This window comes from Lepidochelys kempii, chromosome 3 (assembly GCF_965140285.1).
Source record: "Lepidochelys kempii isolate rLepKem1 chromosome 3, rLepKem1.hap1, whole genome shotgun sequence".
Lineage (NCBI taxonomy): Eukaryota > Metazoa > Chordata > Testudines > Cheloniidae > Lepidochelys > Lepidochelys kempii.
In genome coordinates, this window is record NC_136382.1 from 48,103,438 (window position 1) to 48,116,580 (window position 13,143).

The 13,143-nt window shown below is 37.4% G+C and overlaps 1 protein-coding gene across 1 annotated transcript in view; it reads right to left on the minus strand.

The window, feature by feature from the left end:
• Positions 1 to 13,143, minus strand: part of BMP5 (bone morphogenetic protein 5) — a 72,388-nt gene that overhangs the window by 42,155 nt on the left and 17,090 nt on the right. Inside the window, exon 2 of the mRNA XM_073335124.2 lies at positions 2,305 to 2,497. Within this exon, the coding sequence (XP_073191225.2) occupies positions 2,305 to 2,497 (193 nt within the window). The remainder of the gene's footprint in view (positions 1 to 2,304; positions 2,498 to 13,143) is intronic.

Genomic DNA, 13,143 nt, shown 5'->3' on the forward strand with positions numbered 1-13,143 from the left:
GAAGTCACTCCTGCAGTCTACTGCTTAGGGCAATCCTCCTCCTCCCCTCCCTGCTGGCTGCAGCTTCCTCCCTATCATGGATGATTGACAGAGCCAGAGGGGTGAGACTACCCCTTCCATAAGGGCTTCTCTGGCCCCTTCCTCATCCGTGTGGGGCCTGTACATCTCATCACAGGCTGCCACATGCAAACCCGAAGTGTCGTTCCCATACATGTGTGGCCAAGCAGCCACAGAGACAGGAAAAGTCTAGGAGTACACAGTCTTTGCTGGTGACCTGAAAGTCAACAAAACTGGGCTCTGGTGGTCCAAATGGTGGAAAGAAGTGTCTTCCAGAATCTAGGACCACTTCTCAAGCACCCCAGATGCCCCAGCACTTTCCCTGCTTAAACCAAGAGACTTTCTTATTGAAGAAGTCTGCTGATAGCAGTTACTGTGGTATCATACTGGGAGGAAGGCCTCTGAGGTGACCAGGACCTAAACCATTTAGGGTTTTTAATGTCCAAACCAATGTTTGGTTTCACTCAGGAGCTAATGGATAGCCCCAAGTAACTATTGCTTACTAAGCAGTTGCAGAATGCAGCCGCCAACTGCAGCTTCTGAACGGTTCTCATGTAGCCCCCTTGTAGAGTACAACCTGGAGGTGACAGACCCATGAATAACTGTAACCAGGTCTGAAAACCAAAACAAAGAACTTTCTTGCCAAGCACAAATGATAAACACATTCTTGGCAACCACTGCTATTTGGCAGCTGGGAATCCAACAAGCTGTGCAGGTTTCAGACCTCAGCACAAGCAAATGGCAGTGGAGCTGCCCTTTGGACTTGGACTTCTTTATCAGTCTTTTGAATTTATAGAATTTGAAGACCCTGTTTGACTTTGAATTCAAATTTGAATTTGAAAACCCTGTTTCATTCACACCTTAATTTATATCTATTTAAAGATATCGATGTTCCCTCACGTTCTCCTCTTCCTCACAGTACCTTTTTAGAACCTGTTGTCACAGTTCTTTTGAATTTTTTGCAACATGCATGCCCAGGAAATCAGCTCCTGGTCTGCAGATCTATAAGAGGCAACATTCTGGTTACAGGTGACCATTTTCTGTGGTGAGTAATATTCTGAGCAAGATTCTCATTTTAACAATATTCCTTTGTTTTGTAAAATGATACCCAATTTTGGGTTTTCATTTCCCTTTCCCTGCTACTAACCCTGAAAATATCCCTTTCGAGTGATGTATGAAGTCTCCTGCTAAAATAATGAAGGACCAGATTTTCAAAACAGCTTAGTATCCAGCTGTTCCCATGTAGGCACCTAAAGAAGTGGCCAGATTCTCAAAAGGAAGAATTTCCATGGAAGCCAAGTTCTGAGATCTTTTGACTATTTGGATCCACATATTTAAGCAGGAGATTCTCTACATCATTTTGAAGGACTATTTTCAGGGTTAGCAGTAGGAAAGGGAGAACCCAGGACTGGGCTTGCTGCTAGGTTAAAATGAGCACTTCGGGGTGCTGAGCTCCTTTGAAAATCTAATTATTTACTTAGGTGCTGGACACACTTGACAATCTGTCCTATAGAGCTTTCTGTAAACTTGCACTCAAAGATTATTGCTTTGTCCACTTGTAATGCTTTATTTGCATTAAACTTTAACATATGGTAATCCCATGGAGCAAAATGTGTATCTCTCTCTCACCAACAGAAGCTGGCCCAGTAAAAGATATTACCACACCCACCTTGTCTCTCTAATATCCTGGGACTGACACGGCCATAACTACACTGCCTAACTCACTCACAGACACACATAGCAGTCCTTGGCAGTATTTAAACAATAAATTACATTTAAAAAAAATCAATACAGCTCTTGCTTTGACAAAAATAAATAAAGCTGAACTGTACAGTATACAGTAGTTAAATGAAACTTGGCTTGTGGAATCCATATTTCAATGAAGGTTAACTTTTTTAACATTGGCCACTTAAATTGGGCATGCAATTCTGACATTTGCTCATCCAGAACAGTTAACTTAACCCATCTGCACACAGAAACATGGAGAGCATGTATTGTGCACGGATTAGGTAGTCAGGCTGGAAAAACTCTGCCAACAATGGAGACATTTTGTACAAGATTTTTTTGTAGCTGAATTTCTGTTGTTTCCCAGGAATTAACAGCCTCTTAAATTAACTGATGGTGACAATATCTTGCAGACGTTTAGATGCAGATGAATTTGTGAAAGATATCCAGTTATCACTTCTCCATTTGAGAGAATGCTAATATAAGGACTTTTTTTTCTTTTTCTTTTTAAATAAATAGTACCTGTTTGGGTATTCCTTGATGATCTGATATATGCTAATCTTAATTGTTTCATTCTCAAACCGACTGTAGCTTCGGTCCTTGTAAATCCGGAATTCAGCTGCTGTCACTGCTTCTCCATGTGGGATTTGAGTCAAGTCAAATCGAAACTCTTTGTAGTGCCTTCTTTGATGAGAAAAGTCCTTGTCTCTTTCAACTATGAAAAAAAATTAAATTAAATTAAAGGAGTGAAATGAATATACCAATCCAATCATTAACTGTGCATTCACTATGTTTAAAAAAAATCCCAACAAACTGGAGTATATAAAACTGTGCAAATAATACAGCCACAAATCCAGACATATTTCCAGTTAAAGGAAACTCCACAAGCCAAATGGTCTTCAGTTCAAGAGGAAAAACCCTCTGTGGTTTTATACAAATTCCAGAAGTCAGAGTGGAAAGAATATCAAGAAAACTGAAAGTAGTCATGGTGTAAAGCAACTAAAAATATGGATAAAATGAAAGTTGCAGAAGGATTTGATACTTGGGTTTAGTTACATGTACAGCAAAAATTATTTGAGACACACAAATGATCTTGGCGTACATGACTGTAGGTAATAATCGGGAAAGAAAACAGGGAAAGCTGACTACTTCTGTCTGAGGCAATAAATTCTGGAACAGCGTTAAGTGCACCGTAATTGCTACATATTTAAGAAGAAACTACATCATATAAATTAACACATGCTGTCATCTTATGGCATAAAAGTGTCCTCTTTCAGTGGTATGAGCAAGAGAACCACAAGTCAGAGCTATGTGGTTCCAGCACCCAAACTGCACATTGAAGCAACACTCCTAGTATAAGTCTTCTCCACACATATATATTAATTCTCTGCCATGTTTTTGTTTATGTACAGTTTCCAATGCTTCTTTTATTGCAGCAAAGGTCCACCAGGAGCTAAAATCTATCCTCATAACTAGTTAATCAGGATCCCACAGTATTTTAAGAACAGAGGGCCAGATCTTCAGCTGAGGTAAATCAGCACAACTCCATTAATATCACCAGAACTATGCTAAATTTACACTAGCTGAGGTTCTGGCCCAGTAGTATGAGAGGACGTCTTTGCAGAATATTTGTTTTGATGCATCAAAGAAGCCCACATAATTACTCAATGTGATTTTACATGTATGAAAAACAAGATCACCTATGCCTATGGGGTAATCAGTGGTAGATCCCCAACTGCATTAGAGTTTTGTACCTTACTAGATTTGGCAAGTCCAGAGTCAAGAATTCAGATCCATTCATCTGTCTCACCAAGAGTTAGCGCGTGTCTACTAGTGATGGGAGAAGTCCAAAGGGTTCAGAGCTTGAGTTCGGCTGGGATGAGCCGACAAACTGAGTCTCACTAAGCCCCACTACACTCTTTTCCCACACAACCCCTTCTCCTACTTTCAGATCTACTATTTTCATTCCACTGATCCAAGAGAGTAACAATTTTGGCCCTGAAGCACTCTACGTTAAAAAGGGAAAGGAAAGGAAAATAGGGCTAGGTTTTGAAGTGCATAGTTAATGACACGGACGTAAAAGTTGTCCTTCCAAAAACGCTGAAATTACTTTCAGAACTGTATTTAAAGCACCTCTGTCAACTCTCAATGCCAGTCCTTAAGTATGCACCTATTATTTAGTCTTTTAAAGCATAACTGGAAATGGATTTCATTAATATAGACTTCTTTAAATGTGCAGATCTGTTGACAAGTTTTGCTTTGTCAGTCTAACATACTGCACAGACTATATTATCTATAAGAAAGTATTATCTTTACTTCAGTGAAGATGAAATTTCTCTTGACTGACAAAGAACCATAAAACTCCTCTCTAAACAAACTCAAGGAGTTAGTTAGCCCAAATACACATTTTGACTTTAAGGATCTGAGATTTTGTTCCATGTAAGACAAAGTCAAGAGGCAGAAGCATGTAAACTACCCGCTCCGCAGCCAAAGATAAATGGGCTGCCACTGAAGAGAAACAGGATACAGTCTATTTAATACCAACATCACTAGCTCCTAAACAGCAAGATATATATTGATATCAGACCAGTTTTTAAAGCAATGAGATCCCCTGATCGGCTTACTTAATGCTCCAATAAAGGATCTATATTTTACACAGGACGACAAATCAATTTCTGTTTTATTGTTCGCAGCTAGACTTTGTATTGCACATTCATGGAAAAATGGACTCTTTCAATGGAATTACAGTATAGAAAAATATGTAAAAGCATTCACACCAAGTACATACACAAGAGAAGTGTTAAAAAGAGCATCAGAATTTAGAAATTTTGTCAACTTTTTTAGCACACTCAGAGGAGGCAGACACCCCAACCAACAAGCTAGAATCTTTAGCCAGGTTCTTGGAATATTAACCTGATCCTAAATAAGTAGTAAGTAATGTATGATGTAGTATGTTAACATTTTATTGTAACTGTGCCTCAACAAAAAGTCTAAAAAAATACACACTAAAGTCTTTCATTACTGATACAGAGTACAACATGAGTTAGCACATGCAATCACAATGAATTGTTCAGGGATGCTTTTTTTTTTTTTTAAAATACAGTGAAGATCTTGCTATAAATTATGAATGTCATAATTGAACATTTAAAGACTACTTGGGGAGCAGAATGTGCCAAGAGTTTTCATTTTTAAAATATTTTAAAAGTAGAATTAATCCAGGGCCCAATTCTGCAACCCTTTGATTATTACTTATTGAAGGAGTTCAGAGGGAGTTCTCATGTGGGTAAGTGCTACTCACTGTGAGTAAGGGTTGCAGAATTAGGCCCCAAATGCGGATTTCAAATCCCAGAATTACTGGTCTGGTTTTCATGTCTATCTACTTTGCAATAAATTCAAATTAATAACATTTGTATGGAAACAGTAAGTATCCCCCATGGTATAACTCAGACACAAATAGGATCAGTATTTACAACACACCGTATTACAGCATTGATAGTATTCTCCTAGAAGCACACACAACTGCTGAAAAAATACTTATCATTTCCTGTTGAGTTAAACAAAATGAAATATATCAAACAGGGCTAACACACATTTTACTTATCTATTTATATTATTTCAAAGAAAAGGCACTGTTGCAATATGGAGAACACCCCCCCCCTGTTGTTCTAGGGCATTCTTTTAGTCCTGATCTTCAATTGAACAGGACTGAAATTACATTCAGACAAATTGAAAAAACAGAGGTAAATGCCAGAAAAATAACTGATTGTCCAAATAAAGAATTGAATAAAAATAAAAGCCATAGGTGAAATCCTGGCTCTATTGAAGTCAACGGATAAACTTCCATTAACTTCAGTGGGGTTGGGATTTCACACTGTAGATTTCAGTATACCAACATGAGAAAATTAAAAGCAAACATAGGTGAACTAGAATGCCTAGCAATCAAATAAGATTTTGAAATAGGCATTACTGACACATAATGGAATTTAAAAAAAAAACCCAAACAATGTGATATAATAATAGCTATCTATGAACTATAAAGAAGGGCAGAGTAGGTCATAGAAGTGGGGGAGTAACATTCTTTCTAAGAGAGTCCATACAATCCATTGAAATAAAACTTCTTAGTAGAGAAGATAATATAATAGAATCTGTATAAAGACAAACCCCACACCCCTACATTAACTCTGTACTGGTAAGGGATTCCCTTCTGCCACGGAAATCCTCTTCTTTCCATTCAGGGAAGCTTTCAGGTCCTTTTGCATGCTGAAGTAGCACAAAGGGAGCCATGGTGTCATCCAGGATCTGGTCCCATGACAAAAAGATTTTAGGAGGCAGAAGTTTCTGAAAGTTATGAGACTCTGAAAAACAGGTTCTTATAAAGGAAACACTTAAGCAACCTTAAATATTTACTACTCCAATTCTCTATCATATACATACACGCACCAATTCACTAGCTGAAAGGCAGCCATCACAGGGATGGATCACAACAGCAGTTTAATGGAATACAGTACAGCAATACTATGCAACAGCTAACAACAGGAAGTGAGGAAATACATCTTAACCATTTGAAATTGCAAGGGGAACTTAAATAAATGGAATATAATTACTCAAACTGGAATCTGACTAGAACATCAGAGCAAACGGTATTATAAAAGAGAGATCTTAAGTTGTTACAATTGCCTAGGACCTAGGTTTCAAATCTCATCTTAAAAACAGAACCTCCAACATACATGTTTAACACTACATTGGGGCACTGGTTCACCACCAACTCAGGGGAATATTAACAAGAAATGACTGAGTAAATGGCAAAGAGCATTTTCTTGCCAGCCATCAATATGGCCAATGAAACATTCAGTGTCACAATGCATTCATACTAAACTAAATTACAAAAAAAAAAAAAAAAAAAAAAGCCACATCTAAGAGTTGCTTTATAAAATGGATCACCATTGATCTCAAGAGAAAATATTGGGTTAATTTTTCTGCTGGAGTAAACTGAGGCAGCTCCACTGAAATAGATGCAGAGAATTTGCATTGTCTACATTCTTTGTTCCTAGAGTATACATTTATATTTAGTCATATTAAAACAAATATAATTTGCTTGCACCCAGTTTACCAAGTGATCCAGATTGCTCTGAATCAGTGACCTGACCTCTTCATTATTTACCACCCCCACCCAATTTGCAAACTAACAAACAGCGATGATATTATGTTTTCTTCTAGGTCACTGACGAAAATGTTGAATAGAATGGAGTCAATAAACAATCCCTACAGGACCTCACTGGAAACAAACCTGCTTAATGACAATTTCCAATTTACATATTACATTTTTACATTTTGAGATTTATCCATTAGCCAGATTTTAATCCATTTAATATGTGCCATGTTACTTTTATATCAAGTTAGTATGACAGAATCTATTTTCCAGAAACCCATGTTGATTTGCATTCATTACATTACCCTCCTTGCTTTTTTATTAATTAAGTTCCATAACAGCTACTTCATTATCTTGCCCGGATTCTGTGTCACACTGACAGGCCTATAACTACCCAGGTTATAAGGTCTGTTCTACTCTTCTGGAATTTTCACAGTGCTCCAAGACTTATTGAAAATCCACATTAACAGTCCACTTAGTTCCTCAGTTATCTCTTTAAAAATTCTTGTGTGCAAGTTGTCTGGACCTGCTGATTTAACAATGTCTAACTTTCGTAGCTTCTGTTTAACATCCTTCAAAGATACTAGAGGAATGGAAAGACTGTTATCACCATCTGATCAGACAATATCATCTGTTTTTTCCGCAAATATGGAACATCAATATTTACTGAACACTTCTGCCTTTTCTGCATTATTATTGATAATTCTACCATTTCCATCTAATAATGTATCAATACCCATTTTCAGGATTCTTTTTGTTCCCAATCCTCTTTTTAAAAAAACCTGCATTTTATAGTCCTTAACTGTGCCGAGCATAGATTTCTTATGTCCCTTTGCTTCCGTTAGGAATTGTAGAAAATTGATAACTTCTGATTTATATTCATTACTATCAACTTCCCCTTTCTTCCATTTATTTTATATATTACATTACTTTTAATAGCTGCCTTCAGTTCCCCTGTAGACCAGATCTGTTTCTTAAGCAGTACAGCCTTTCCCGAATGGGGGATTGTGGTCTTTGGCATTTAATAAGGTGGTCTTAAAATGATTCCCAATTATAATTCACAATGTTCTGATTAAATTCTTCCTCCCAGTTGATCTGCCTCAAAATTGTTTTTAGCTTTGTGAAATTGGCCCAATTAAAGCACCACGTGTATATGTTACTAGTCTGGACTTTACTCTGGTTGCGTGTTATAAATGTGATCAAGTCATGATCACTTCTACCGAAACGATCATTAATTTTTTGTTCTCTGATTACTTCCTTTTTTTAAAGACAAGGTCGAACAGAGAATTCCTCCATGTTGGCTGCAACACTTTTTGAGTTAAGAAATTCTCATTGATATTGCTTAGAAATTCTGAGGAGGGTTTTGTACCATGAGACCTCCAACACATGTCACTGAAATTGAAGTCCTGCATGATCACAAAGTTTTTTTCTACACATTATACTTACACATATTAAAGCTGTGATATTTTACTACTTAGCTTATTGTCACTGTTTCACTGTTAAATATACTTGCACTGGCAAAACTGGTGGGGCTTATAGATCATGTGACTGTAACAGGTCACTTATCCTAATCTCACTAAATTTCACTGTTTGAATTCTTTGCACAAGCACTAAAATAAACTAGTCAGTTTTAACTACCTCAAGGTGAGAGAGGTTACGGTAAGCTGATATACTACAAACTACACTCGTTTACATCTTGAATACAATGAAATGATAGTTTATCTACAGTAAATACTTGTGGTTATCTGACAAAACAGGCCAAAGATTCCAGGAGTTTTCTCCTGAAGTTACCCAGTCCTACCTCTAATGACTGATAATTGAAAGCAGAGGCTGGAAATATCAAATGTGGTAGGTGACAGATAAGCAACAGATTAATGCAAATACTTTGTTACAGGACACTAAAAGGTCAGAGGCCCCAGGAATTAGCTATTGTGCTACTGTGAAAAGACAGACATCAAACAGCTATTTACAGCATTCTTGCTCTTCTCTCCAAAAATTCAAATGACTAGAAATCTATTCTTACTTCCTATGGCTACACTTTATATAACAAACAAAATCACAACAAACTGAGAAACTTAGTGAAGGTATGCAGATAGCAGAAGTGGTCTAATCTAGAGCAGGGTGAAAGAGAAAACCATTGTTTTCCCATATGCAAATATTTTAATTTAATGCATTGAAGAAAAATTAAGAGCCATATTCAGACCCCCCCATTCATGTTCTACACTTCAAGCGCATGAGGAGACCAAGCTAACACCTACAAACTGTATTTTAAAGCGGTGTGTCTTTGTACAGGCTTGCACAGTGTGGAAAGCAAGGAGTCCAAATTTTACAAGCTAGAAATAGGCTTAATTAAAAATATATATATAGGTTTCTCTGCTGTACTCTGGAAGCCCTAAAAATGAAGGACCCAATCCAAAGTATTTTCATTGACCTCAATGGCCTTTGGATAAGGCCCACGGTCTTCTAGAAGATCCAGGGATTTTTTTTGGTTGAACAGAACCTTCAAATTGAACTGCAGTGAAAAATACTTGAACAACTAAAGTGATAAAAACAACTTTTACCAGAAAACAAACAACAGCGTAAAAGTTACAGTTTAAATACTATAAAGCTTACTGTGACAGAACACTAGGAGCCAAATTCTGCACTCCCTACTCAGATAAAACCACAACCAAAATCAATGAGAATTTTACTTGAGCAAGGAGTGTAAGTCTGCAGTAAGTTAAATTTTCATTGCAGCACTTTGGTCTTTGAAGAGTACTTTTATTGAAGAACTATATATTTAAATGATGCGGCATTTGTTATTACTGCCCTGGTTTTATTTAAGCTAATTGTAGGTCTCCAGATGTGGTTTTGAAAGTGTAATATAAATAGATTTTACATATAATGGTCTTTTTTTATTAAATTACAAAACATGAAATCTGATGGGTCAAATTCTGCTGCAAGTGACACTAATTTACGTAAGTCCAGAGCCATTACACTGAAGCCAAAGAGGTTATTTGTTTACCAGCTCAGCTGAGCAGAATTTGCCCAGTTGTCCTCAACTGAACTAAAAGATACATTCTATGAACTGTTTGACAAAATGCTGTGCAGATCATGCCAGTTTCAATTAAAAAAATTAGCTGACTAATGTTTATTGAATCCAGTAATTTGATAATACCTCTTTAGTAATTACTCAGAATTATTGAAATATATGAATTAGAACCTGACCCAAAGCAGCGGTGGAATTTATGGAAAGGCTTTCATTCACTGCAGTAGACTGGATCAGAACCTTAGAGAGGAAGGGAACAACTATGGTTAAATCAATCAAGGGTACTGCAACAAAACTGCACTTTGTTCACTTCTTACAAGGATAGATTAGTTTTAATTACTTATCATTCATAGAATTTTTGTAAATAATTTACTGCAGTGTTCAGTATCTTGTAAAAGCCATGAATTCTTAGTATTAAAGGATCTCTCCCAAGCACTTTGCTCTTAAATCTTTGCCAAGAACTGCTGTAACACCACAGGGTTTTTTTACTTTTGAGAACAAAAGGGTTTTTATGGGTTAGCCAAATATGAATTTGCAAAAGTCCTAGCTATTGGTTAGCTGGGTCTTTGTGACATTCCTCTCAAAACATCCATGTGACATAATCAACTTTAATAAATGGCAGACACCAATTCTGCAACCAGGAGAAAAAGAAAATTGTGTGTGTGAAAGAAAGTGAAGTATAGAAGGGTTTGTAGTAAAATCTATTTACTCCTCCTTTTAATTCCTTTAAGACGCAAAGCCTGAGCAGTTAAAGTCATCAGAATATTCTCCCAGACTTGTCTTCCCCAGAGTTCCCTCTCTCTGCAATACTTCCAAGAGCTCCAAGGGACAACATCACAGTGTCTACCAGTACCCCTCTCCTGCACAGACTCCAACGTGCATCAGTGTAAAAAGGCACAACTGGATCTTATCATAAGTAAGCTACCAGTATGTTCTACCAGCAGCATCTTCCATTCACTTTATATAGGCTAAAATATCCCTGAAGTAAATATACATTTTGAAGAAATAACCAGTCTCACTACATTAACTGTTTTGGTGAAAAGCTAATTTGTAAACATATGGTATTCATTCCATTTATGCCTTCCAAGTCACATGCACTTCCTTTACAAGTCAAAACAAGTATTACACTACAGCTGACCCAAAATTTATTAAATTCTGGAAGGTTTTCAGTTATTGATATTGTAAGTGGAAAAACGCTTCATCTTCCCTAAGCTAGTTTGAACCTTGCCAGTGCAACAGTATGGATAAGGAATAGCAAAAAATACGGAGTCTAGTTCCTACTGGAACAGGGTTTGGGAAGTGAAAAGCACTGTGAAAAGCTAAGTATTATTATCATCATCATCACCACAACAAAAATCAGAACGAACTGAAAGTAATTTCCATTATTTCTTGTTTCCATTGTATTTAAGTCTTGAACCTTTGGAGACAAAACTTCCACTGAATCCTGTAGCCCTGATGTTTGGCTGAAACACACAGCACAACTATCTCTGCACTTCACTAATCCTAGGCCAGCTGTGTACCAATCCAGTCCCCTGGCTTAAATTAGAGCAGTTTGAGGCTATGCTCTCTTTCCCCCAGCCATGTCACTTGGTGGAGGTTGGGCTAGCACGGGATCTGTCACTGTGGTTCTGTGCCACGAACAGCAGTTCTAGCTTTGCTGGGGTAATTAATCCTCCCATAGGCAGCTGAGACAGTTTCAGGACTGCTGCTGAGGTGTCACAAAATGACACAACTGAGGGAAGAATCTGGACCAAACAGTTTTTCTTGTGAGAAACAAATAAGGACCCTTTATTTCAGTCCATCACTTTAAATGATACGACAACATTTATTACATAAGCATGCTAGACACCGATAACCTCACTCAAAATAGTGTGCCCATTAGATATTGGACTGGCATTACCATTTCACTAAGGAAAATAAGTCTTTCAGAAATGAATAAAGTATCATGTAGGTCTAGATCAGACTACATTAGAGCTCCCATTTCAAGCAGGAAGTCAAATTTTCCACATTTATTTCATGTCCTGTTAGGAGACTAGTTTTTACTATACAGCCCTTTATTAAGGAAGGCATCTAAGATAATTCATCTGAACACCGTGAGCAAGGATATTAATTTTCTCTGCTTTTTCAGTTAAGTCAACTATTCTGATGGCTATGGTTTAGAAAAATCAAGTACATATTGATATGGTGTGTCAATAATCTATTATTTTTCCTAATATTTAGCTCTAGTTTTCTCCCATACCAAATGGTTGCAATGAAAGGTAACAATTATAGCCAGGTTTCTTTCCAAACCTAAAGGTCAGGATGTCAGGCCAACACAGCCTGCAGATTAGTGAACCACAGGGGGAAAAAACTGCTTGAGAACTAGCTGTACACAATGAGAGCTCTGAAACTTTTATTGCTATTGAACGTGTCAGGTTATATTTCAAATCCAGATTCCTGACCTACGTCTACAGTACATGCAGGAATCGAAGGAATACACACACACACACACACACCTTTTTCCTCATTCTTGAAACTTTCAGCACCAAATTCTGCCGTAACCTACACCTAGTGCAATCTCATTCAAGTCGCTTGCTTTTTGGTTCCACAGAGTTTGAACAGTAACTCAATTTATACATCGGGGGAAAGTTGGTCAGAAAATGGGTGGACGTTATAACTGATTTAACAGGCAAAGAATTTGAAGATGGAGTGTAACTTGTGAGAAGGCTGAAGGGGAATGTAGGACCATAAGGCAACTGTCAGGAGTATAGAAGCTAAAGCGCATTGATTGTCTCGCCTCCTGTTAGTTACTTCTCTCACTATATTCCCCCCCCCCCCCCCCAATCCACCGAATCACGGCAAGTTATTTGACCACTTATGCATTTTCTGACAAACTCTATGCAATGTTTAACACTGTCCTGTTCAGCAGAGGCTTCCATGTGAGCTCTACCTTTTTACTTCATGATCAACTTGCCCTAATAAGGTATGAATCAGTGTAGTATTGCTCTTTAAAGTTTACCTCCTTTTAGTGGGTTACTGATGTTTTAACATTACCCTCACTACCAATTCGATCTAGAATGATCAGTGAATCACATTTTACATGAAATAAGAAATAAAGCAGGGAAACAATTTCTGGTTAAGAAAACCAGTAATTAAAGTTTAACCCTTCAAATACTCATTGGCTGAATAGGGAACTCTATGCTGC